This window comes from Callospermophilus lateralis, chromosome 5 (assembly GCF_048772815.1).
Source record: "Callospermophilus lateralis isolate mCalLat2 chromosome 5, mCalLat2.hap1, whole genome shotgun sequence".
In the NCBI taxonomy this organism is placed as follows: domain Eukaryota; kingdom Metazoa; phylum Chordata; class Mammalia; order Rodentia; family Sciuridae; genus Callospermophilus; species Callospermophilus lateralis.
This window is the reverse complement of record NC_135309.1, coordinates 18,866,685-18,893,093: the sequence shown is the minus strand read 5'-3', so window position 1 is coordinate 18,893,093 and position 26,409 is coordinate 18,866,685. Positions and strand designations below refer to the sequence as shown.

Below are 26,409 nucleotides of genomic sequence, written 5' to 3'. Positions count from 1 at the left end.
ATGAGACTCAAATGTTCAGCTAGAAACTAACATTTCTAGATATCCAGAAAATAGGAAGGTAACTGTGTCTCTCTCTGTCTTATGGTGGGGCAGGGAGAAAACGTGGGCAAGTTGCTTACTTTGAGACATCTTCTAAATGATCCTCATTCTCCTTGACCCTTTGAGACAATAACAAGTATGCTCACAGATTTGAGGAACTTCAAGCTACAACTAAATTTAAAGGACCTAGAATCCTCTTTCTCACTAAATGTCAAGACACTGTCTATGGCCTTGCTGACCAGGGCTGCGCAGGACTGCTAAATTTCTTTGATGGCGAACTTAGTAGGAGAATGTTCATTCTTGTTATAGTTGTTATTCAACAACTATTTTTATAAAGCTGTTTCCTTTATAAAAAATCATGTATTAATCACTCTCTGTGACAAATACTTTGTTAGGTGCTTTGGAGGTGGGAAAATTTAAAAAACAGCAATGATACAGATTCAACAACCACCTGGAGAAATGCCCAAACCTTGAAGAGCCAAAATGAATAGTTACTCGATAAATATGTGTGGCAAGAAGGACTGAAAGAATAGACAATGCTCCAGGAAAAAAAAAATAGCACATGGCTGCAGAGCCTAACACCAGGAAGAACTCACACAGAGATGAACTCACAGGTACTGCATGTGGAGCAGAATCCCTGTTCAACTCTTATTGTCCCTAGTCCTGATACCTGAACTGATTTGTAGAAATCTACTCCTTCTTCCTTAAGCCATGGCTCAATTATTTAAGGATGGTTACAACTTCTCTTCACTTTTCTTCAAGGTCAAGAGCTGTGGGCCCTCTAACCATGTTTCTAGTGCCCACATCCATTGAAATGTCCTCCCCTGAGGAACTTGGTGTCTCAACTAGACCCTAAAGTTATCATCCTAGAATGAAATGAACTGACTAATCCAGAGATGCTCAGGTCAGCATGGGGTACATTGGGTCTCTCCTATGATCTGGCCATGCTTATGCCATTTCAGTTTGCATGAAGTATTTGATCATGAAACCCTTCTTTCCTGGGACACTGGTTTGCATTTTGAGAAAGCCTAATATTTCAAAAATACAGTTTAGAAAATAAGAGGCTAGGTTTATGTCGTATTTTGGGAGGGACTACCTGTTGTACACATTCTGTATTAAAATTGTAGACTTAAAGTTCATTAATTTGATTTACCACGAGATCAGACTTTCTTCATCCTAGTTTGAACTTTGAGTTTTCTGCTTGTCCCCCAACTTGAATATCGGACAGGAGTGTTATTTAGCAGTGGGTGGTCATAGACTCAGATCTCTAACTTGCTGGGTAGACTGGGAAAGCCATGCTTTCTTCCTGAACCACGGTTTTCTCATCAGCAGAGCAAAGCATTCAATTAGATAGTATTCTCCAAGTTTCCTTCTAGAGCTGGTATTTGCTAGAATTTTTCCCCAATTTTCATTGACTTTGTATAAGTTGTTCTGTAACTGTCATTAATCTCAGGAAAAGAGTGATCGCTAACTAGAAACCTATTCTAAAGAAAAGCATCGCAAAGAGCCTGGGCAGCTGATCCACCTTAGCTCCAAATTCCAAGACATAATGAATATAGCACAACTACATGAATGGTGAAACTAGCGTGAGCTACAGTCACAATTGTCTTTGCTCTGCATCTGGGCCATGCGGCATGTTAGTGTAAGAAAAGGGAAAGCCTAAGCGTTTTTGCACATGTTAACCAGTGCTGACACTTCAGTCACGTCGCCTCTGCCATGGCGGGGTTTGCCAGTTGCCCACGCAAACCTGTTTGCTCATGATTGCAGTGGCACGTCATTGCGCCAGCTGACACGCAAATTCCTCACTCTCCTCAACCCTGTTCGGTAGTTGCTTCTTGCTTGGCAGCTATGATTACTTGAAAACAGTGTCAAAACAAATCCTTTCCCTTTTTCACCCCCTGACAATCACACCGTGACTGTGCCTGTTGCAGAGTCTCAGCCCGTGTCTTTGTTTACTCCCTCCTTCCTTTCTCTCTCTTCTCCAATCCTTTCCCTTGCCTGATTCAAAATTCCCCCCAGATGTTAGACAGATGCATCCCAAGACTGGGGTCCGGGAGCGGGGGGCGGGGGGGGGGGAGGGGGCAGGAGCTGAAGAGGACAAAGCTCCCTGGTGTACATTGATGTTTCAGAACCATGGAGAGCGGTGCTAGGGGCCAGAGCAGAGGGACGTCTGATTTAGCCAGCCCTCGCCTGTGGTTTCAGTCCCCATTTGGAACCCCACAGGTGGCAGAGATGACAAAAACTCTACAAAGAAGCTTTTGCGTTGAGAGCCAGTCTCCCCTGAGCTCAGGAGCCAAGCTTTGTATCGTCACATTCAAAGAACAGATTGCATCTGGGCCCGGATGCCTGTCCTAATGTCAGCCCGCTTGGCATTTACCTTCTTTTCCCAGGCTGACCTCTGAAGATAGGGGCAGGCTCCCGGGGCATTGTTCTAACCATGCAAATGCCCTGGCCATTGTTTCGGCATGGGAGAGCTGCCGGTTCCCTTCCAGCCCAGCACTGTAATTTTATCAACTCTGGCTCAGAGAAACCTATATTTATAATGCTAATTAGGAGGGCACACATTTAATTTGAGTGGAAGACTGTTTGCATCTCGCTGAGCCTGATAGCACAGGGCTCAAGCGACAGCAGTCAGAGGCAAAGCAGGCCTTTCTCCCTTCTCCAAGTATTTGAAACAGGGCTTACTCTTGCCAAACAATTTCTCTGTTGGATTAAAAAGAGAGAGAGAGGGAGAGTGCTGAATCGGCTGGAGCTCAGAAAACTTTGCGTTTATCTCCTGCCTGCATAATATATTTCTCTGTGCACTGAGAAAACATGCCTCTTATGTTATCTAATTGTTTCCTGACACATTTAGCAACATTTCACACTCTTTAAAGTGACATTAACATTGCTGACAGTGGAGGTACTTTCATTAGATGGGCTTTGAATTGTAGCCAGGATGCACTGCGGGTCTTCAAACAGGCTTGTAAAAGGCGAGGAAGGTATTATTTATGAAAATAGAGAATTGGCCAACAGTGCCCTGTGGGTGCATATTAATTTTGCTGACTTTGGTCAATTTAGGGTGTGTGTGTGTGTGTGTGTGTGTGTGTGTCCCCATCTGTACACACACGCCCAAAACAACAGCTTCTTATGAACTGAACTGAAAGCATCTCCATCATCTAGTGGACCGCTGGGCTGCCTGGATGTCATGGAAGGGCTCCAACATGTCTCTTTGTCCGCCTCGTTTCCACCAATACCAAGCAGTGTGCCATTTCATATACAAATCTGTCATTTGACACCCAGGCTAGGGCTGAGTAACCACATGGCTGGCACAAAGGTTGACATGATCACCACGCTCTTGGTTGCTGTGGTAGTTCTCCTCCTCCTCCCTTCGAGTGTCCTCTTGTCTCTGAGGTTGTTTTTCATGTCTCCAGATGTCCGCATTGATGCCTGGTTTTCCTCCGGAAGCTTTCGTAGTGAGGCTTCAGGGAAGGGTACCCTGCAAACACCTGGCTCTGCAGGGCTTGAGGAAAGAAATCTGAAGTTTCCTTCTGACCTTCATGAAAAAAGTTAAGTCAGGCTTAGAGAAAGTAGGGAAGGTCCCAATCAGGCTGTTCGTTTCTACTGGGACACAGCCTCCTGCATTAGCCTGGCCCTGTTATTGATCTTCTCACTTGTCATGTAGACAGAGTAACATTCAGAGACTGTGGAAATTTAAAGCTGGAGAAGAGAGGTCACAACACACTGTCCAGCCACCTTCACACTGCTGTCCTCTGTAGTAAGCCTCCCTGCCGTACCCTAGACAGAATCTGTTAACTCCTCTCTCTGTACCTCTCCAGCATTGCAATGGCTCTGTGTGGCTACTCAATGTTTCATCAGAGCAATCTGAATTAGCCTCTTGGCTTAGCCCAGTACTTCCTGCATGACCTTTGTCCAACCCCTTGATCTGTACAAACCTCAGTTTACTCAAGTGTAACATGGAGACAATAAGAGAGACTGCCAGGTCATACTGATAGAAGGCTTACGTAAATTCCCACTAGTGAAGTGCGCTAAGCATGTGCTGAATATGTCGTGAACCCTGAGAAAATGGCATGAGTCCTGTTCACTGCACTGTGTAGCACTTGTACTCCATTGTGGCTGAGATTTTTCAGAGTGTTTCTATATCTTCAAGGGATGGATCTTCCACCTTTTTTTTTGAGGGGGGGGGGATTACTGGGGATTGAACTCAGGGGTACTTAAGCCACATCCCCAGCACATTTTTGTATTTTATTTAGAGACAGGGTCTCACTGAGTTGCTTAGCACCTCACTTTTTCTGAGGCTGGCTTTGAACTCATGATCTTCCTGCCTCAGCCTCCCGAGCTGCTAGGATTACGGGTGCGCACCTTCACACTCAGCTGGGTTTTCTCCCTTTTTATTGGCTACTGGTGGGTAGATTCTGAAGTATCTAATCCTTAGAATCTTCCTGAGGGCCACTCAACGAGGAATGGGCAGGCTGCAGGAGTGTGGGCAGCAGAGATGAAATAGTTGGCATATCTGCTGCCCCGAGCTCATGTTTTATCTTGGCTGTCCCTGAAGCACATAGCAAAACACAGACTCACAGTTGAGAACTGTTTGTTATCTGCTGAAAATGCCTTTGAAAAGAAATGCTTCCAATAACAGCAATGAGAGCTACTGCCATTTGTAGGACAATTTAAAGTTTGCAGTGCACTTTTGTATACACTATCATTTAACCCTCAAAAGGTCCTAGAAGTAGAGAAGAGAACCTATCTCTTACCCTTTTTACACATGATAATAATTCTTACTATTTACTTCAGAAAGTTTATATAAATGTCTTAGTTAATACTTGCAATAACTAGTGGAATACGTTTCTTCACATTTTGTTCATCAGACCATTGAGCGCAGAAAAGTGAGGTCTCTTGACTAGAGTCCCCCAACAAATTAGTGGTAGAACAAAGATTTGAACTTGGAATTGGTCTCACTGTCCATCACATTATCTTGCCAGCAATTGCTACTTTGTCTTTACAAAGATTAATTCAATTCTCTTGTCATTTCCTGTGTGGTATGAGCTCTGCAGCCAGAATGAATGAGTTAAAAATCTTCCTCCCAATGAACTTACACCCCTGCATTTCAGTAGGCTTGTTTTTAAAGTGGGATAATATTACCTGCCTCAACAGTTTTTTGAGATTAAATATAAAAAATATATGTAAAGGGTTTGGAAATAATGCCCTGCATATCATGAGACCATCATCAATCTTAGTAATTGGCAATACTGTTATTTTCATGTACCAGAAACTGCAAGAATTAGATGTAAAAATGTGTAAGACAGATTCCTTGCATCATGGGAGATAAGTGTTCTAAAGGAGACTTTGAAAATTAAGTTGCAGCATGTTCATAGAGTTTTTTTTTTTTAAATCTTCCTCCAGAATTTTCCCCCCAAACTAACCCCTTTTGACAATGACAGTGTGAAGTAGATTCTAGGAGGTCAAGAAAACAGCCCTGTATGTCCACTGCATGTTGCAGGACAGGGGCAGCTTAGCTCAGTGAGCAACCACTTTGTCTACACACTTACAACTTTCATCTTCTACACCTGGTTGGAGCTGGGTCACTGTTCCCTATAGTTCTCCAGGGCAGGGAGCTTTCATAATTACAATGGATCATATCTAACACTGGAGTCCAAAGATGAGCCAAGAACAGAAATGTGGTCACGCCACCACCCATGAAAATACTCTGTAAAAGGTAACATACTCTCTTAATAAATACGATAGTGTTTTCTACAAACTTGTTATAGACTCTCCATTCTTTGTTTGAGCACCAAATGAAGTAATGATTTCATAGTCTAAGCTTCTTGATATTATAAAAGCAACACACATTTAAAATCAGATACTTGCCCATTAAGAGGCACCTGAAATCGAACATAGCCACACAGCACCCAACAGTGAGGTCAATGTCAAGAGCATTGATGTATATCCAGATGTATCCGTGGACTAAATTGTTATCATCATCCAATCACAGTAGTGTTTATTGTGTACAAGCTCTGTGCTGGGTGCTAGGATACAAAGACGTATGATCCACATCTCTACCCGAGGTCACTCGTGAATGAGCCAAACATTTAGACAAATCTCCAAGCTAATATACACCACGAACAGTGATAGAAGCAGGTGAAGTGAGCAGAAAAGATGTAAAAAAGGTGGTTACAGAGTCCTAAGGAGGTTTTCAGCAGGAGGTTGACAGCAGGGAGAGACATAAGGAGGGAAAGATGTATATTCCATATACAGTCACTTTGATGTGGTTAGAGTGTAGGTAACAAGGGAGTCTGGCAAGAGGTAATTACCATGCAGAAGTTAGAACCGTGTTACGTAGGCAGGAAGGAGTCTTGGGATAGTTGAGAGAAGGAGCATGACATGAACACGTGTGTGCAATCAGAGATATGTTGGCTTTGTACGGGGGTGAGATATAGGAGGGAAGGGTCCCAGTAACTGCAAAGCTAGAACCATAGCCTGTTGGACTGCTTTTGCTGCTGTAACAAATAATCAAGATCATCCACTTATAAAGAAAAAAAGTTTATTTTGGCTCACAGTTTGGGAGGTTTTAGTCCATCAGTGATTGGTTTCATTGACTTGAGCCCATGGTGAGGCCCATGTTGAAGGAGGAGCACATGGCAGAGCAAAGCCACTCATCTCATAACCAGGAAGCAAAGGAGAGAAACAGTCAGAAACTAAAGTCTCACCATCCCCTTCAAGGACACACCCCCAATGTTCTAAAGACCTCCTGGTAGGCCCTGCCCCCTAAGGGTTCTTTCACCTCTCAACAGCATCAAGCTGGGACCAAGTTTTTAACATGTGGGCCTTTGGGAACCCTTAAGATCCAGAGTAAAACAGTGCCTAGACTACTATCCAATATGGTAGCCACTAACCCCATGTGCTATTTAAATTTAAGTAGTTAAAATCCCATAAAAGTGAAAGTCTAGTTCCTCATTGGTACTAATCACATTTCAAGTGTTTGGTAGCCATGTGACTGATTATCACAAACATGCATCATGCCCATCACACAGAAAGTTCTGCTGAATGGCACTGATCCACCAAAATGGCAAGGCTATCTCCTCCTAGGGGTTCTGGGAAATGTCTCTAAGTGAGGTGCACATGGCAAGTTCCAGAATTACTCTGCAGAAGGCATTTGAGGAGTGAGTCATTGCCTGTTGGTAAGCAATCGTGTTGTAGGTAAGGCTTCGTGTCCTCAGAAGAGGTGACTGTGTGGATTCACTGCACCTTGCCTCATGATTGTGCAAGGACGGGGATTAGGAAATTATGAAAACCATATTATTTCAAAAATAAGCTCTACTCCCCATCTACAGCCTGATATATATCTGACACCTTCCAAAGTGCAAGGCTGCCAGGAAGATGTGATATATAAACATGCAAGCTGTTGGTGAGATAGAGTAATGACACCCAAATGCACAGAGCCCCAAACTGTGAAGACGGTTCATGCTTGAGTTCCTGCATGAAGCCCTTTAACTGGGGCACGTCCAACTGCACACCGCCCTTCCAATAAATTATGTATAATAGCTGGTGCGCAAGCAGGATAGTTTTGCCAGGGCCATCTGAAAACGATTTGTTTTCACGAAAATGCTTAACTGGGCTTTAGTGAGTTCACTGAAGTATGAGTGAAGAGGGCAATTAGGTGTACTGCTGCAACAATTAAAACTTCACATGGGGTTATATGGAATGGGACAAACCCAGGTAGGTGGACATTGCCTTATTGAGAAGACATAAGGGGTCATAGTGAACACTCCTTAGATGGGGGTCAATTACCTGAAACTGGGGACATTCTCCCTCAAATCTCCCACCTCTGTAAAGGCTGCTCAACTCAAAGAGTGTTCTCCTACCTCTGTAGGAAGGCACACTGCATCTTTGCTCAGTGACGATATGGACTCTTTTGAGCAAAATTTACCTCTAACTTCAATTCTCAGTGGTAATGTAAATGCATTTGCTTGACACTTCCGTGGGGTGAGTGGGAGAAGAGATGGCTAAGCTGAATCTTTCACTTCTATCCAATTATTACCAACTAGGGAGGGGAAAAAAACTGCTTAAAAATTGACCACGTCCCAAGGATTCTATCCAAGCCCATATACCTGCTCACCCATGGTGTCTCCAACCCAGCATTATTGACATGTTAACCATTTTCTGTTGTGGGAGACCATCCCATGAATTGTAGGGTTTTAAAACCTCCCTGGCCTCTACCCACTAGATATTGGTGACACCATACTCTCCATCCCCACCATCATTACAACAAAATATCTCCAGACATTGCCAACTTTCTCCAGGAGCAAAAGTACCCCAGCTGAGAATGCCTGATCTGGCCTAAAATTAGCATTAAGTATTAGCAGCCTGCTACCAGGAGGAAACATCTACAAAAACATGTAACATCAATGTAACTATAATAAATAAAAAATATATAAATAAATATATATATATATATATATATATATATATACATACATATCTATATTTTCATTTTAAGATGCTATATTATTCACCCTCCAGTTTTGATCGAAACTGCTATCTTTGTTTTTTTGAAAAGATTTTAAGATGTAGGCAAAAAATTGAGTACTACTAAATGAGGGTAGTTATATAAAGCCTCAATAATCATTGGAGGCTGCTTGGAGTTTCTCTTCAATGCTGAGGTTAAAAAACTGCTATGGCACATGCTTGATGGGCACTGGGTAGACTGTACCTGTCTGCATCTCTTCCTCACTCTTTCATACCCAAAATATTTTTATAAATAGAACAGATAATTCCCACCGCAAATGATTTTTCTGGGGCCCCATATTTGATTTCTCCTTATTTAACCTGAAGGGAGTCCGCTTTAACAACATGCAGATTTTATTCCGGAGGCAGAATGCCTGGAATCTGTTTCTAGTTCTTCTACTAGGTAACTGGGAGGCCAAGCAAGTCGTTTTTCCCTTTGGGCTGGGCGATCCATTTTAGGCAGGATGATACCGGTTCTAAGTGAAAGAAAACAACTCAAGTAGGCTTTAAATAAAATCAAAAGAGGGTAGGCTGGGGAATAAGTTAGTTCATATATTGAAACATTCAAGGGCAGGGGTGCTCCAGGCCTGGCTGAGGGTCCTCAGGAGCGACTCCCTTCATCTTACACCCCTGCTTCTTGCTGACTCCATTCTCGGGCAGATCCTCCCCTGGATCAGCAAAATGGCTACAGGTAATCCAGCTTCACCATCTCCCAGAATCACCCTCCAAGGGAAAGAAAGGAAACTGTGGCACAATGCACCCCTAGTAGGTGCTTGTGAGCCAACTGGAACCAATCAGCTTCGAGTCTCTTTAGTTCCATCCAGTTGTGTAAAGCAAGTTCCACGGACCTTACAGGTCATATCTCCACTCTTCACATATCATCAGAGAGGTGAACAAAGTTGCTGGAACTCACGGGTGAAAGTACAAGACAAAGCTCACTCTGCCTGGCTCCAAAGCAAGTACCATCTCCATCCCTCCCTTGGGCTTTGGAGAACAGACAAAACTCAGGAATGGGTTATATAATACAAGGACAGAAATAAGGGAAGCACAAAGGTAGAAATAAATATTTGCAAAAGCCAATTGTGTGATGACATCTGCTGGAGCCTGGGATTTGATTCAGGGGCAGAGTAGGAAATGAGAATAGGTTGGTTGGCATGATGCAACCAACTAACAGATGACTGGAGTGCAAGGCCTCTTGCACTTCAGGTCTAAGAGGAGTCCTTTGTAGTTTGTGGCAGTACAAATCCTGCCCCTTGGGAGTCCCCAGTACTCACTGAGCAACTGACAGTGTTGTGATCATTGTGGATGGTCATAAATAAAATAACCAAGGCTGGTGTTTAAGGAGCAAAACAGGCTGAGCAGCTGCACCATGGCTTCATCCATCTTCCCAGTGATGGAGAATAGGACCACAGGAGGCAGGGCTTCTGGCTAGAGTTGCTGGGAAAGGTGCCTTGTGCCTCTGCAGTGGGCTCCATGCCTCTGTGCCCCAACAAAGGCTGCCATACCTTCATGGAGAGTCCGGTCACACAGCCCTCCCCAAGCTCCAAGTGCAGAATGAGGCAGAATTGAACCATCTGATACACTTTCCTGAATAGCATCTTTATAAAATTTGGTGGCGGATGGAGCCACATCCGAAACCAAAAATCCCACTGAATGCAAACAAAAGGAGGGTCACATCTCTCGTACCAGGAGTATTTTTATTACCTAAAAATACTATAAATGTTTCCCACTCTTTAACTCCTTCAAAATGGGGTTGTACTATACAATTTACTTCATAAAGTTTTCTCATGGGCTTTCCACATGTTAGGCAAGGGCTGTACCACTGAGCTGTATCCTCAGCCCTTTATATTAAGCAAAATAAGCCAAATTCAGAAGGTCAAGGTTCACATGTTTTTTCTTACATGTAGAAGCTAGAGAGCAAATAGGAAGCAAAAGTTTGGGGAGGAGCAGCGATGTCATGAAAATCAAAGAGAGTTCAGAAGATAGAGGAAAGGACCAGGGATAGGGAGGAGAGAAGGAAAATGGAAATACTGGGAATGATACTGGCCAAATTTTGTTTTTACGTTGTGTGCATGTATTTAGAGTAACAATAAATTCTACCATTATGTACAACTAGAGTGTACCAATAAAATAGGTGCAAAAAAAAAAAAATAGAGGTTTCACAAAAGTCAAATGTTTGGGGGGGGGGGTGGATACATTAGTCCAACATCTGAAGTAATGTAGAACTGGGAAATATCATGAGCATGTTTAAGCCTCCAGCCGACTGTTTGCCTGTGTTAATATAGACCTGTACAAGACTCAACTTGAACACAAAGCTGTATTTTTATCAAGTTCTTGAGCTTAAGGTGCCCAAGAGGATTTCAGTTTTTGACTCAAGAATGTCCTTGTCTCCTACAAATCATTGGTTCTGTGGAGATGTTCACCTTGCTGTTCCTCAGGGGAACCTAGCTTCTGCCTCTGGTTAATCACCCCCTCTGGCAGGGGCTCTGTGGTACATTCCACAAAAGGACCAATGAGTTTGGAATTTATATCTGGTTCATTTTTTAGCAACCACTCTTGTCCAATATGGGAAGTAGAGATTGAACCATCCAGAATTGGGGCTTTGGGGTTACACCACGCGGGTCTCAACCCCGGCTCTGCTATTTGCTAACTGAAGGTGTGGGAAAGCAGTCATCAAAGTCCCATCTTCTTTACCTTTAAATGAGGAGGAAAATTAGCACACACTTAGTAAAAAAAAAAAAAAAGTGATTATTAAATTTGTGAAGTATGAATTCAGTCCTTTGTGGAAGGCAAGTTCATGTTCTGTTCATAACTGCTAATCAGGTGGCTCACTTACCCTTTGGAGGCAGTATTTCTGGTTCTGAGTTTTGTCCTATTGTGTTTTGTTTTACTGTCTGAGCATTCATCTCTGCTCAACCAAATATCCTGACACCCCATCACTGCATAAATCAATTTTGTATTGCCTACACAGAATGCGTCAGTATCTGCTTACTATTGATCCTTTCAACGAGAAAGAACCAGTTGTTTTAAGTGAATTTGGGGAGTTGATCTCCATCAAGCTCTCTGACAATATATTAAAAGAATTTGGCCAGAGCAGAAATTCCACTGTTGGTATTTCATGCTTTGGGGGGAAGGAGAAGAGACTGTGGCCCTTGAGTCCTGTGGAATGAGCTCCAAATTCAAAGCCAAGTTAGGAGTTAATGGCACCCAATGGAGACAATGGGGGAGCAATACCACTTCAACATCAAATGGTTCATGATGAAGTTTTCAGGAATAACTGAAATGGACTGAGTGAAGACCCAAGTGTAGATGACAGATGGCACTATGCGTTGGTTCTCTCTCCCCGATTGTGTCTGTGAGTTTTCTAACTGATGATGTTTCTGTTCCCATTGAATCGAAGGCATCCTCAGAATCGTTCTCAACACAGCATTCCCAACCATCTATCAGAATTAGCATGGAATGCTGTGTCTGGGTCTAGGTCCTTTGATCAGAAGATTTTTTGTGAGTTAAAACTACCACAACATTTCATTCATTTGGATACAGACCAGTTAGCACAATTTGAACTAGAATCCCCATGTTTCAGGTCGTGACGAATCCAGGCACACAGATAATTAGTGAGTCTTTGATTCATATGGGGCTCTTGGAAACACTCGCACACAAGACCATATGAGTTAATGAATGACATGTTGCTGCCTTTGAATGTTTCCTGTTCCTAGTTTTCTGGGCATTTGCTGAGGACTCTACTGATTTAAAATGAAACTTCCAAAATTGTTTGGGGGTTAAAGGGGTTCTGGAAGTACATAAAGCGGGAACCAGGTAGGATAGCACATGTGGCCTGTTGACCTGCCCATGCCTCACTGTGTATTTCTGTAAGCCATGGTCCACAAAGTGAGCCTGCATAAGTTCCAGCTTTCTCCCCTGTACTTTGAAACCTGCTTATGTCTACACAGATGGTCTCTGACAATTGGAGTAGTCAGGAAGGTGGGGGATGAGGTCTATTTGCACAAAATTAAAAAATGAGAGAACAAATAGAGATCAGCATCCCTCTGGATTGGAGGCAGCCCAGGGACAGAATTTTTCATCATGGTAGATCCCAGTAAGCGGCCTTGAAGGAGCCACTAAGGCCCAGAATTAACGGGGACCAGGAAATAACGGGACTCCAGCAGTTCCAGGTACCTGTTCTCAGTCCCGGCTCTCATTGTGTCATGACTGTTCTTCGTTTGTCTGTATTTGTATAAATTAAAAAGCGTTTCTGTCTTGTACCATATGAAATGAATTCGTGCTGAGCAAAATTTCAAAAAGTTCATGTAAAGAATGATTTCACAGAAACTATCATATCAAGCTCCTGGAAAATTGCGCTTGAACTTCAGTTCCACCTCAGTCCCTCAAAGGAATTTAAAAATTGGCTTCCAGCCATCCTTGTTCTTCGACATGCAGTTTTCAGATATGCCTCAATAGCACAAACTTTAAAGTCTATTGATTGTGACTGAAAATCTGCTCCCACTAGTGCCTCGCTGCTAAGTGGACGTCAACAGTGACTTCACAGTACCTGGTCAGGGGTCCAGCACGTGCAGGAGCCTGGAAGAAGGTGGAGACTGGCCAAGGAGCTACTTTGAACTTCATAACGAAATTGAAAAATAAATAAATAAATAAATAAATACCTTGAACCCTGTCAGATGATCACTGCTAGGAAGGGTTATTCAAAGAAATGTTTCTTACTTAAAATATCAAGAATGCCTTGGGATTGGGGATGGGAACCTGGAAACCTGATCTCTCATAAATCTCTCTCCTTTTATGTCTCTTTCTTCGTTTTCTGGTAACATGCTATTTAGACAAACACTGTGTGGAGTAATGGTGGGTGAATTTTGGAAAAACATAAGCCCAAGTTTGACTCCTGGCCCCTATCACTCAATTTAATCTCTTTGTGCCTCAGTTTCCCCATCTGCAAAATGGGAATGTACTATTGTCTCTTTCTATGGGAATATGTACTAATTCTAACTTCAAGGGGATCATTATTCTGAGGATTAAGTGAGGTGTAAATGTAAAGAAACTACCATACTGAATGGCACAAAGTTATTGCACAAGACATGTTCACAGTTGAAATACTAATGATGGTCGTTATTGTTAGAAGATCTATGGGAGAAGGTATTGATTAAATCTTAGCACTGACTCCAACTCAGCTCTGGATAATTCTGATGAAACTCCAATGTGTTTGGGCTACCTTTGCCAGAGCCCCCGGCAAGAGTGTCATGCTTTATATTGCTCCCAAACAGCTATGAGTGAATTGAATTTTTTCAAATCAAACTTCATTTCTCTATTGATCTACTTTGGGGGTGATTCATCTTTGTTGTGTTACTGGGCAGGGGTGGCCTACATTGGAATTTTAAGGGAATCTTACCTTCCATCTCAGAAGAGTTAACAGGCTAGTGGTTCCATATCTCTATACCATTGTCCATTCTATTTTGTCGCCAGAAGTCCCCTTTTTCTTCTTCAGGGATTTGGCCAGGCATCATTTTTTTTGTAAGAAGCCTTTACACTCTTCCTGCCACCGCCACCTCACCTAGCTGGAGCCCATGTCTGTTTTCTCCATCCCCACAACACCATACCATAACTTGCCAGCATCCTATTATTTATCATATGGTGCTAAAATGACATATTTTTCCCATCTGTCCCCTCACAAGACTGTGAGCTCCCTGAGGGCAGGGATGATGGCTCGCCTATTTTTGAATCCTCAGCATCTAGCAAAGTGCACATATATTTCATTGAACCAAAATCATGCACCACTGGCATTTAATGTGTTGAATAATAAACCATGAAATACAGTTATAAAAACAGTAACCAATACTGATTACTGGTTAGTAATGGTTTGGATGTGCCTGTACATACGTTGTCCCTCCAAAAACAGCACTTCTTCAGGCTCAGACACTGAGTTGAGACACTAACCTGATTCTCCAGTTCACTTTCCCAACATCCTGCCCTGCCCTGTGCATTCCCAGCCTGAGGGCGTATCTCATGCGCTGCTCTTCTTGGCTCATTTTCCTGAGCTTCCCAAATGAACAAGCCAGCAGGCAAGCAATTGCAAAGACCCCAAGATGTAAGGGTGAAGTAGGTGAACCTACGCATGCTGATGAGCTTCTCTCAGCAATTTGGCTGCCAGGAGCTCCCTGCCCTGTGGAAGAGAAGTTGCGGTCCTTCCATGTGGGAGGAGAACTTCTCAACCCAAGGGCAGCTCTGAGTCACTGCCCACTTTCTGCCAGACCTGGCTGCTTCTCCTCATGGTGTGGGGTGGCTGTGCTTGTCTTCATAGGCCTTCCCCCACGGTGTCCAAAAAAACACACGTGGTGCAGAGTGGGGGCACTGGCCAACTCTTGGGAATGTAAATATGCCACTCTTTTCACCTCTTCTTCACTTCTACCCCAAACTAATGGATCTGGTTTCGGCCTGCTTTATTTATGTGTTCATACATTCAGCAGATGGTCATCTTTAGGAAGCTGTTGGGGAGGCGGGGCTGAATAACATGGACATGATGCCTACCTGCAGGTGGTGATAAGGGCTTCGGAGAAACTGAAACAGGCTGAGAGGTCAGAGCAGGCAGGCTGGGAACACTCAAGAAGACACATGTAGAAGGTTTGGTGAAGAACAGAAGCAGGCTTGTGAATACTAGCCAGGTGATAGGGGCAGCGAGCGGTGTGTTCCACATGGATGGCTCAGGGAGCAGGAGGACTCTGAAGGTAGGATGACTTAGCATGTTCAAGCAACAGAAATAAAGATGGCCTCACTGGCTGGAGAATGTGGAGTGAGGTGAAGAGTGGCTAGCCACTATCTGAAGTGAGGTGGGAGAAACGGCTGTGAGCCAGCGTAGATAAGATTTCAGATTTGTTCCATAGTCAAGGGGAAGCCACTGGGGGGTGCTAGGCCAGGGAGCAATGGCGTGTCACTCATGTCTATGAAATGCCATTCAGCCACCATGGAGAAGGAGTGGGGACAATGAAGAGTAGATGGGTTATAGCCTTTTTCTGAAATATGTAACTATCTATGGAATGAATATGGACTGTTGGAGAAACATCAAACCACCCTTTAATAAAACACATCTGGAGCATTTCATTTTTAAAAAATATATATATATATAATATATATTTGTATTGTGAGCTGGTTTCAATGTGACTTTCTTGGGATGCTCTCATGACACTCATTGCTGACCTTTGACCCCTCTGTCCTCTCTCCCAGGTCGTCCCATCCCACCTACATCCTCGTCTAGCCTCCTCCCATCTGCTCAGCTGCCTAGCTCCCATAATCCTCCACCAGTTAGCTGCCAGATGCCATTGCTAGACAGCAACACCTCCCATCAGATCATGGACACCAACCCCGATGAGGAATTCTCCCCCAATTCATACCTGCTCAGAGCATGCTCAGGGCCCCAGCAAGCCTCCGGCAGTGGTAAGGAAACTGTGTGGTGTCTGGATGTGTGCTGTTTTGTGCGTGACATTCTTGATCCTCTAGCAAAATGACAACTATGAAACAAGGGCTGTGGAGAAGGTGGGGTGGGGAATCATCAAGGTGAAATGCATTTCATTCTGTGGCATGACACTTCCAAGATGCATTCGTTGAAGGTCGCCGTTGCCAAAGAGGCTTTCCTTATCCCGATAGGCTTCGGGCCTCCTTCGCTGGCAGGAATTTGCCTGTGGTTCCATGTGAGAGCATGCTCGTCTCAAAGGTGAAGTGCAGAGAGACACTGGAATATTGAATTTTGTATTACTGTGATTCTGGTCATAGCCGATTGACCCTGGACGCCCTCACATGCCCAGTTTGTGTGCATCTCAGATTCCTTGTTTTTTTGATAGCTGACTTCTGACTTCTTCCTCCTTGCTTGTTTTAGATGATTTTGTGATTAAAATGTGTTCCCTTGACATGAATACTGAATGTCTTGCCAAGTCCAAAGTGTTTGGGGTGTGACCTATCCTATGACCCTCTGCTTGTGCCACTTCTCTGGAATTTAACAAGCTGATCGTGTGGTACTATGGTGAATACTGGCTTGGAATCCATAGTTCTCATTTTGGTTTTCACATTCACAAGAGCAGAAGAACTGGATACAAGATTCTGCCCCACTTGAAGGATTTTATGACTCCCGATTTAATTTGCAGTCACAAAATCTGAGGTAGAATTGTTCTGGGACCAGCTATAGTCAGATCTTATGGACGTTTCTCCTTTTAGTGAAATGTTCTTATGAACATATCAAAGTAGGAGTGGGCCGTACCTAAAGTGGGCTCTTCCATAGCCCAAAGAGAGACTGGAAAAAGTGAGTTGCTCTTGGGATTGTCTTCTCAATCAAACTCTCATGACATTCACTACCATATGCCATAGTAAAGAATAGAGAGCTTTCCACTCCAAAAATGGTTCTCCGTGAGATTGTGTTTTGGCTCTATACATGAGTATATGCTACCACTGGTCTCAGCCTCTCCAATTAGGAAGGACCTCCTAAGCACATTTAAGATGATTCATTTTGTGGATGGAATGATGGACTGCTACTTAGGATGGCCCATGCCCTTCTTCAAAGCCAGGCCTGATATATTTAGTAAACTCATATTCTTTTTCAAAAAAAAAAATTACCTAATCAAATCTCTCATCAAATGAGCAATCCATTGTTGATATTATGAAGGCCTTTAATCTACCATAAATCTTTATTAGAACTCATCAGAGCTTCTAGTTTGAGAGAAATGTGATTATGGCACTCTTAAAATGACATTACATCATTGGGGTGATTGGTTTATCATTTGGAGAAGAGACATCAATCATAACTAGCATAACCACACAGTAAATGAATTCAACCTTTCTACCGCGGAACAATGACACTGTAATTGCTCAAAATCAGGCTTAAAATGAAATCGGAAAATGCTCTTTCTTCAAATATGATGTTAACTTAATGGAATATATTATGAAAAATCATGTTTGAGGAAATTCTATATAATTAAAAATATGTGGAAATATATTCCCTTTTTTCTTTCATTGGAACCTGATTTTAGCTACAGTCTTTTTTTTTTTTTTTTTTTTGCTGCAGAGATTATGTTGCATTTAATTGAACTACCCTCGCTTATGTTTTGCTGCTTTTTATTTCATACTATGTAATCGTGATGAATATTGTATTATGAAGGACAAGAGGCTTTCGAAATGAGGTGCACCTGCTGATAGCTTTTTAAAAACAGACAATTATTAAGGAGAAAATGAGCTTTTAAAAACTACATCCTTTTATGCATATATGGATACCCAAGCAAAGATGATTTCCATAAGGGAGGTCAGTTCATATCTCTGGGCCATCTAGAATGTTTTCTTTGTGATAACACAGTGAGTGACTTCTTTTCTTTTGGACAGTATAGAAGATTGCCAGTTGTTGATTGGGTATTTTGGTTGGCTTTATGCCTAATCAAGACCTCATTTTGGTGGACACAACAGATCTGTGTATTCAGAGTCAAACTTATCCATTTTTCATCACTGACACCAATTTGTTCAGTTCACTTAAGACTGATAGTGATTTTAGCTGTAGTATGAGGAGAAAATACCACAGAAAAATGTGAAGGTCCATTTTCTTGCCAAACAAGACCTTGCTGATATGATTTCTTCAACAGAGGGGCAAAGACCCAATTATTCAATACCCTTGTTTTCAGTGAGAACTTACATGACATGGGCATGAGAGCTCTGGCCGACCGACAGTCATTCAAAATTCTTGACTCCGGCTTAGCTAAAATGAGAGCAAATCGAATTTGAGCATGTGTGTGTGCGTGTGTGTGTGCGTGTATATGTGTTCTTGTGGAATGGATTTGGGGTCCAGGGCAAATTGGGGATTCTATCAAGATTGGAATGCAGTTGCCATGAATTTAAATTTGACATAAAGGATTGAAAATAGAGTTTGACATAGAAGATGCAGAGTGCAGAGCTAGTGCCTGAGTGTTTGGAATTGAGTTTGATGAAAGGGGCTGAATTTTTCAGGAGATGTCAAAGCATCAACAAAGCACCTATGTGTTTGCATGTGTTACATTTAGCTGGTTAATTACAGAGTACTTTTAAGTTGATTCCTTAGCAATGACCTTGTATTCTGAAGATCAGGTAGCAGTTGGGCTTTGTCTTTTTCCTAGATGATATGAAACACCTTCTAACACATTCTGCTCATACATGACAGTAAAATCTATTTCCTGCTCTCCTCTTGTTGTTATTATTTGATATTGGTGAAGCCCATTATTAGGAGAGTCACTGAACATGTTTCCTGCCCATGGAGATGCTTTTCCGGAGACAAACTGGATCTAAAATACAGGCACTGAAATGCTTTTGCCCAACATGAAAGTAACAGCCAAGTTGCATCTTTATGATTTGACCATCATTTTTCTACGAGGGTAGCGCCTTCTTTAGTGGACAGTACTAAAACCTCGTCACCTCTGCAGTCAAATTGTGCTAACCTCAATATACACCAACCAAGCAGATGCCCAGGTACAGATAGTGAGACACTTGCAAAAAAAAAAAATAATAATTAATTAATTTAAAATGGTCTTTTCCTCCCCCTTAAGAATTTGCTCCCAGGTAGCTGAGCTCCGGCAGGAGGCCCATCTGCATCACCTGCATTCTGACCTTCTGCCAGAGCAGGCTAGCTCTGAAGATGTTTCTTGTATACAGAAGCATAATTTCAAATCCTATGAAATAAGTCATCTGGGAAAAAATCTGGATCCCAGCAGCAGTGTAATGGAGGTTCCTGCAGATGGAAGAATGAGACTGCCTTTCAAATCAGAATAGAGTTTGTACTCTGCTATCAGCATGCAGCATAAAACATACCAGCAGCCACATTATAATCTGAAAGCATTAGCCTCCCTCTCCTCCATAGAAGGGTGAGTTTTCCTTTCCTATAAAGTCTAAATTCACTCGCAACATCAACTCTACACAAGAGACGTAAGCAGAATGCCTCTGCTAAGACCCTTTCTCTAGCTCCTCCATGGCAAAGATGTCCCAGCCAGAGTTTTAGTTTGTCACTGAGCATGTTAAAACTGCCCCTATCCTTTTTAGAAAGGCAAAGACTTGATTAATTTAAAATGAATATAGTTCAACAAAATCAGCATGCCTCAAACTGCCTACAGTTAGTCCAGGAATCCAGTTGCCTAAATTAGTGATTGCCTTTTTTATCTGACATCAGAAAGCCCAAGAATTTTATTCATTCATTCATTCATTTATTCATTTTCTTGCACTGCCCTGTATAATTTATGACAGTTGAAAACAATTGTTTAAAAGAAATTTCTTAAACTGTAATCAGATGACACAAGAAGGGTAAAGGAAAAATCTCGGTGAAAAAAGGATACATACATACTCATCCACATAAATTCCTTTCCATTATTTAAGATAGATTTTTTAAAAAACCTGATTCTAAGCTCCCTAGCAACCAAAGGAAAGAAGGATAAAGATAATAAACAAGATGCATAATACTCAAAGATAAAAACAGATCAACTGCTTCAAGGAAACTTTCACAATGATGCCAGAGAGAAATTTCTCATTAAGGAGGTCATGTGTGCACTCCCCGTGACTGCATTCTCAGCGATACACACACAACTTCCTCTCAGATTTCCTATTACTTCCCCTAAGTATTCTATAAGGCATAGTGCACTTTCCATTTAAAAATAGTTCTGTGAATGCTCAAAAAATTACACAGTCCAGGGCTGAGGATATAGCTCAGTTGGTAGAGTGCTTGCCTCGCATGCACAAGGCCTTGGGTTCGATCCCCAGCAACACACACACACACACACACACACACACACATACAAACACACACAAAAGTACACAGACCAAGGACAAAATTTGGTTTGATCCATAGATAACCTTAATTCACTAAAGGACCCTGGGAACTGCATGTCCTATAAGTAATAAGTGGTAAATATCATTGCTCATACTACATGTTAAGGGAGTTAGAAGACTGAGGCTCAGAGCTGATGACCTGCATTATACATTTGTCTTGATAGTCCTGTAGAGGTGAGGACTGAGGGTCCGGCATGAAGGTGAAGGTGCCTCTTCTGGATGGTCTCCTTCCTGCCCCTCCTGCTACCCATGGGGCTGGACATGGAATGAAAAAGGGAGACAGCCCCACAGAGGGGGAGGTTTTATAAGTTAATGAAAATTTTATCTGTGTATATCTTAGATTGGAGAAAGAAATTCTCTACATGTTATAAATTGTCTTGGTTTTCTAAGTAGATATGCCCATTGTAATTTGATTTAATTTGGGATTTCCTGAAAGGCTCGAAGCAAATACTATGCATATTAATGATTTCCTTCTCGCTTTTGCATCCCAGAAGTCATTGTACATGGTGGGGTTGTTTAGCCCACCTCTCCCCGTGCTCCTCACTTGAACTTCTTATTCTGCTCTTCATAGTCTATTCTTTGTCCTCTTAGCTTCTCTCCATTCTTCAGAGACTCCCACTGCAGTGTCCCTGGTGGCAGACTCATAGTAGATGCTCTGAGAGCATTTCTCGAATAAATGAGTGAATGAACGTCTCCAATAATCATCTTCCTTTTTATTAATCTACTAGTTTTCAACATGTATGATGTGAAAAAAAAATGGAAAACTGGGGAATTCCAGGGGAAGAGGACAAATTAAATGCCCCAAGAGAGGGGAATATGTTTACTAGATATATTGAACATACCTGTTTTTCACCTGCTTTCAGGTTCTTAGTAGTTCATCTTTAAACGACAAAGTTTGTTACATTTTCAAAACATGTCATGACAAGTAATGGCCAAGCCAATACCAACAACCAGGGGAAGCTGAGGAGGAGCCCAGGTGGCAGAGGTGGGACCTGGAGGACTGGACTTGACTGGAAGAGAGCACAGTTTTCAGTCTTTGTGTCAGGAAGAGGAAAGCAAATTCCAATATCATTTGCTCCCACAACTTGGATTTTTGTGTGCATATGAGCCTCTGGGTTCCAGATTCTTTGCCAGGCCCCTTGGTTGGCTGAGTCAGAGGCTCAGAGCTACCTTGTAAGTTCTTCCTGCTCCCCAGGCAACAGTCTAGCCCGGGCTGCCTCTCCTCTGGAGGGGTTCCTAGCCCACCAGGTGGTATAGGCCCAGTCCACAGTGATGAATCCAATCTGTGGAAGCCACAGAGTCACCCCTCACTCTTGCCCCAATGCAGAGCCACTCCAGACTTGGCTTTCAGCTCAGGGACCTTCTCCTTTCATGGAAGGTAATTATGCTAAGCACATATATACTTTTCTTTATCTGCTTTTAACTAATCCCTATTGTAACTCATTGCAGCCACTGTTATCATCATACCCATTTTCCAGATGAGAAAACGGTGGCACCAAGAGATTAAGCAACTAGCCAAAGTCACAAAGCTAAAAAACCAAGGACACAAGCTTCAACCCCTAGTTGCAAAAGGCATTCTAATTGCAGAGATTTTTCTCCCCTCCTCTCTGTTACTGTTAACCTCCAAATATTCATGTGACTTACTGAGCTATAGATTAGACAAAGCATTATATTAAAGGCCATGGAGTATCAGTTTTGAATCATTTTTGAATGCTGAAAAAAATTGAATACACATCACAAAAGACCCTTTACCTCCCCAAACACACATATCTCCGGACTCTTCCCCTAGAGATTCTGATTCAGGAAATTCCAGAAAAGCTCAAAGAATCCTGTTTTCACTCCTCCCTTCAGGTGAGTCTTGTCATTTGACAAGTTTGGGAGGCATTATTAGTGTGATGGGAGAGCTCTAAGCTGGCAGCTAAGGACCATGAGTGTGCTACACTCCGTCCCTGATTCACAGCGGGTTTTATTTTATTTTATTTTTTTCTGAATATAATATGTTGATTTTTATTTATTTTTTATTATTAGTTGTTCTAAACATTACAAAGCTCTTGACATATCATATTTCATACATTTGATTCAAGTGGATTATGAACTCCCATTTTTACCCCGTATGTAGATTGCAGAATCACATCGGTTACGGCGGGTTTTAGCAGGACTAAGTCATTGGTCCTCCCAGGCCTCCGTTCCCCTACCTGTCAAGGCTGGCCATTGGCCTGAACCATCTCTAAGCTTCTCCCTTGCTCTGGAGTTCTGTGGTTATAAGTTTCATGCCTCTAGGCTGCCTCAGAGTTGCAGAGCAGGCATCTTACTCTACCAACTGGACCACTGTTAAAACAGAGCCCGACACGGTCTCACAACACAGATCCTTGCCCCTCACCTCTAAACAATGACAAGAGTGGTTTGGGATCCTGTGACATGGGTTGAAGTTGTTGATGGCTACCCCATCGAGGGAGAAAGTAGAGCCCCACCAACACAGTTCTGGGCTTCCAGAGACCCTCACCCAACCCCTGCACAAAGTCTCCCCCTCAAGAACTGGGATACTTCTCAGGACTCTTTGGATGCTGCCAGCTTCCCAGCAATGGAACAGGTAGACCAGGCCTTTTCCTTCATCTGTGCCTTCTTGCAACACACACAACACGCATGTGCATACATAGACCTACCTACATGTGTAGTATGTAGGTCTAGCAATTTTCAGCCTAGCTGGTGTTGGGACCACTGTCACTGTGCCAATGAGCACACAGTCAAGATGGACAGGTAATTCCTTTGGAGATGTGCAGCCTGAAAGTGACAGACGGCAGAGAACTGCTCCCCCTCAGCAAATAATCTTGATATTGACAAAAATCCCAGGGTCGATAGGCATTGTGTACATTCTGCCTCTCCATCTCTGTCCCTGGCTTCTTGGTACATACAAAAAGATGTCCTAGGTGTAAAGGGACTGGGAGCTACACATGACATCTTAACAGTTTCCTGCCCTAAAAAATTTTTACCCAGAACTTCAGCTTCTCGTGAATTCCCTTAAAAAGTCCACCTTGTATTTGAACTAGCTTATTGCATACAATTCAGTGGACATTTTAAAACATGGCCCAGTCTTGTTAGGAATGTCTTCATTTTCTGTTAAAACACGGGATATATTATTTTACCAGGGGAAGTTTCATCACACATTGTGACCCCCATCCAAGGTAAATCTCTTAGACTTACCCTAAAAGAATAATTAAGAAAAACCATATTCTTAAAAGCGTGGACACTGAAGTCTGTATTACTTGAATCAAAATCATAGCTCAGGTACTTTCCAACACTGTAATCTTTAACAACTTACTTAAACTGTATCTCATATTTATCTGTAAAATAGTAATTTATGTCTGTAACTCCTATAGTTGTTATGAATATTAAGACATTCTGATGCATCTAAATATCTTGTAAAGATGTTTAGAAAGCTGGAGTCAAGGGAGGGCTAGGTATTATTTACCGCCTTATGATTTTAAAGATTCTTATCATTAATTTTTTATAATTATTCTGTTAAATTGTCACATCATTGTACATGTTTATGGAGTATAGTGTGGTAATTTATTGCATGTATATACTGTGCAATGAGATCTTTTAATTTCACAAACACTGTTAAATCGTGGTAAAATACAGCTCACATGAAATTTGCCATTTTCCCAATTTTTATGGGCTCTAGGGCACTGAGAACCTTGACATTGTTGTGCGATCATCTCCACCACTCCTCTCCTGTACGTTTTTATCTTCCCCAACAGAAACTCAGTATGCATTCACTAAGAGCTCCTTCTGAGCTCCCTCCCCCTCACTCCTGGCCACCATCATTTCATTTCTGTCTCTGTGAATTTGACCATCCCGGTCACCTCATATAAGTGGAAACATGCCATGTTTGTCCCTTATGACTGGCTAATTTCACTTAGTGTACTGCCTTCCAGCCCCATCTTTGTTGAAATATGGACCAAGAGTCTCCTTCCTTGGAAGCCTGGTTGTACTCTGTTGTATGGACATACCACAATTTGCGTATCCACTCGTCCATCAATGGACACTTGGGTTGTCCCCACTTCCAGCCCTTATAAATAATGCTGCTGTGAACATTCATATACAAATATCTGTTTGACTGTCTCCTTTGGGTTTTTGGGATACATACCCAGTAGTGAGATCTCTGAATCATAGGCTGAGTATCTAATGTAGGTGTAGGCCAACTTTTCTATTTTTTTCTTTCAGGGTCTATGCTTTGGGTATCATAAGCAAATCCCTTCAAGGGCTTAGTCTATGGGTACCATTGTTCTGTTTTTACAAATGGTAACTCATTTAATCCTCACCACAAGAAAGACAGAAGCTGCCCTTGTTTCTGGGAACCAGCCTGACACTGACAACAAGGCTTTTATGTTGGGAGGAGCTGGGCTGCCACTCACAGCCAGATCACGGTGTTCTGGGGAACACAAACCATCTTCCAGAGCATCAACATTGCACAAGGCCACTCTGACTGTGATGAGGTGACATCAACTGAAAACAAGAACGCTTCGTGATTTTTGCCTAAATATAAGCAAAAGCAAGGTCACTGTCATATCACTCCTTTTGTTGGTCCTATAAAGAAATACCTAAGGTCAGCCAAATTGAAGAGGTTTATTTCAGTTGGAGTTTTGGAGACTGAAATCTGAAGAGCATGGCAAGGGTGCTGGCAGAGGCCCCCCGGGCTGCACCACCTTACAGTGAATGGTGTCTTGGTGGCAGAACTTGGAACAGGGAAAGAACAGATGGAAAGACAGGAAGCAGCTCAAGGGGGAGGAGCATCCTGAGGCCACCCACTAGTCCCCACCAGCTCCCAGCACATGAGCCCTTAGGGATGGCCTTGAACCTTTTCCAAACCACAGGGATATAAAGCAGCCTCCCCCTACCCAGACTAACATGAGTGACTGCATTTTTTTTTTTTTTAACCAAGCATACTTTTCTTAGTGTCTTCTGAAAAAGTGCGTTGAGATACCAAATCAGAGAGTCATTTCCACTCTCTGACAGCCCCAGATGCAGGAGTGAGCATGTTTCTTTAAAAAATGCCTAATACAAGCCCTTTTTTTTACACTCCATACTGAAGGTGACTGCCATTGTATACCTTCTCCCTCCTTGAAATGTTAACAAACTTAATTTGGCCACAGCTGCTCCTTATCCAAGGTATTTTGCTGAAGGATATTGACACCATTATGCTGTGAGTGGTGGTATTATGATCCCCATTGTACAGATGGGAAAACTGTGCCTCAGAGAGGTTAAGTAACTTATTGAGGGTTGCAGAGTTAATAAGCAGTACAAGAATTTGACCTCTAGAGGTAAGTCTCCAGAAAAAAATAAACCTACAGAAATTTAAGTACATTTTTAAAAGATAATACTGAAAAAATATGTTGAAGATGTAAAAAAGTAGTCATCATTTACTACTTGATTCAGATCTCAGTAGTATTTATAAGGCTTAGCACTGACAACATGGGATGACGATTTCTGCATTATGTCAGGAGAACTGGTTAAGGAAAGTGTGTGTGCATGTGTGTGTGTGTGTGTGTGTGTGTGTGTGTATGTGTGTGTGTGTGGACTGGGCAGGTAGTGGGAAAAAGCTCATATTCGGCACCTTCTGGTGTGAGAAGTTACTAGATAATGCTTAAAATTGAAAGCACAAGAAATAGCAGCGATGCATGTTATTTATAGAACTGGAGATAAATACCAAAATAATCAGCTAAAAAAAGGTAAATGTGGTTGCTGCTAGGAAGGAAGAAATTGGCGGTGATGGGGAAAGATTGCTATTTCTGAACAGAACATCGTAGAACCAGTTGCTTCTTTAAACTGTGCACATATTTTTTTTTTTTTAATGAAAAGAAAATATTTTAAAAGAAAGTCCAAGAGACTGGGTATGAAAAATGCTTAACACCAATGTTAGGACCCCAGATGACAACTGTTTAATATTCTCAAATATATTTTCATTCAACAAATTTGTATTGATTAGGGGTCGTGTGTTTGCAGTGACATCAGGGGCAGTGAACCTGATTTGTCAAATGCTTG

At 42.3% G+C, this 26,409-nt stretch overlaps 1 protein-coding gene across 4 annotated transcripts in view; it reads left to right on the top strand.

Annotated features, from left to right (window-relative positions):
* The window catches only part of Tenm2 (teneurin transmembrane protein 2), an 884,372-nt gene that overhangs the window by 533,532 nt on the left and 324,431 nt on the right, over positions 1-26,409 (top strand). For all 4 annotated transcript variants that reach the window (XM_076855696.2, XM_076855695.2, XM_076855694.2 and 1 more), the window contains exon 3: positions 15,772-15,981. In XM_076855696.2, the coding sequence (XP_076711811.1) occupies positions 15,772-15,981 (210 nt within the window). The remainder of the gene's footprint in view (positions 1-15,771; positions 15,982-26,409) is intronic.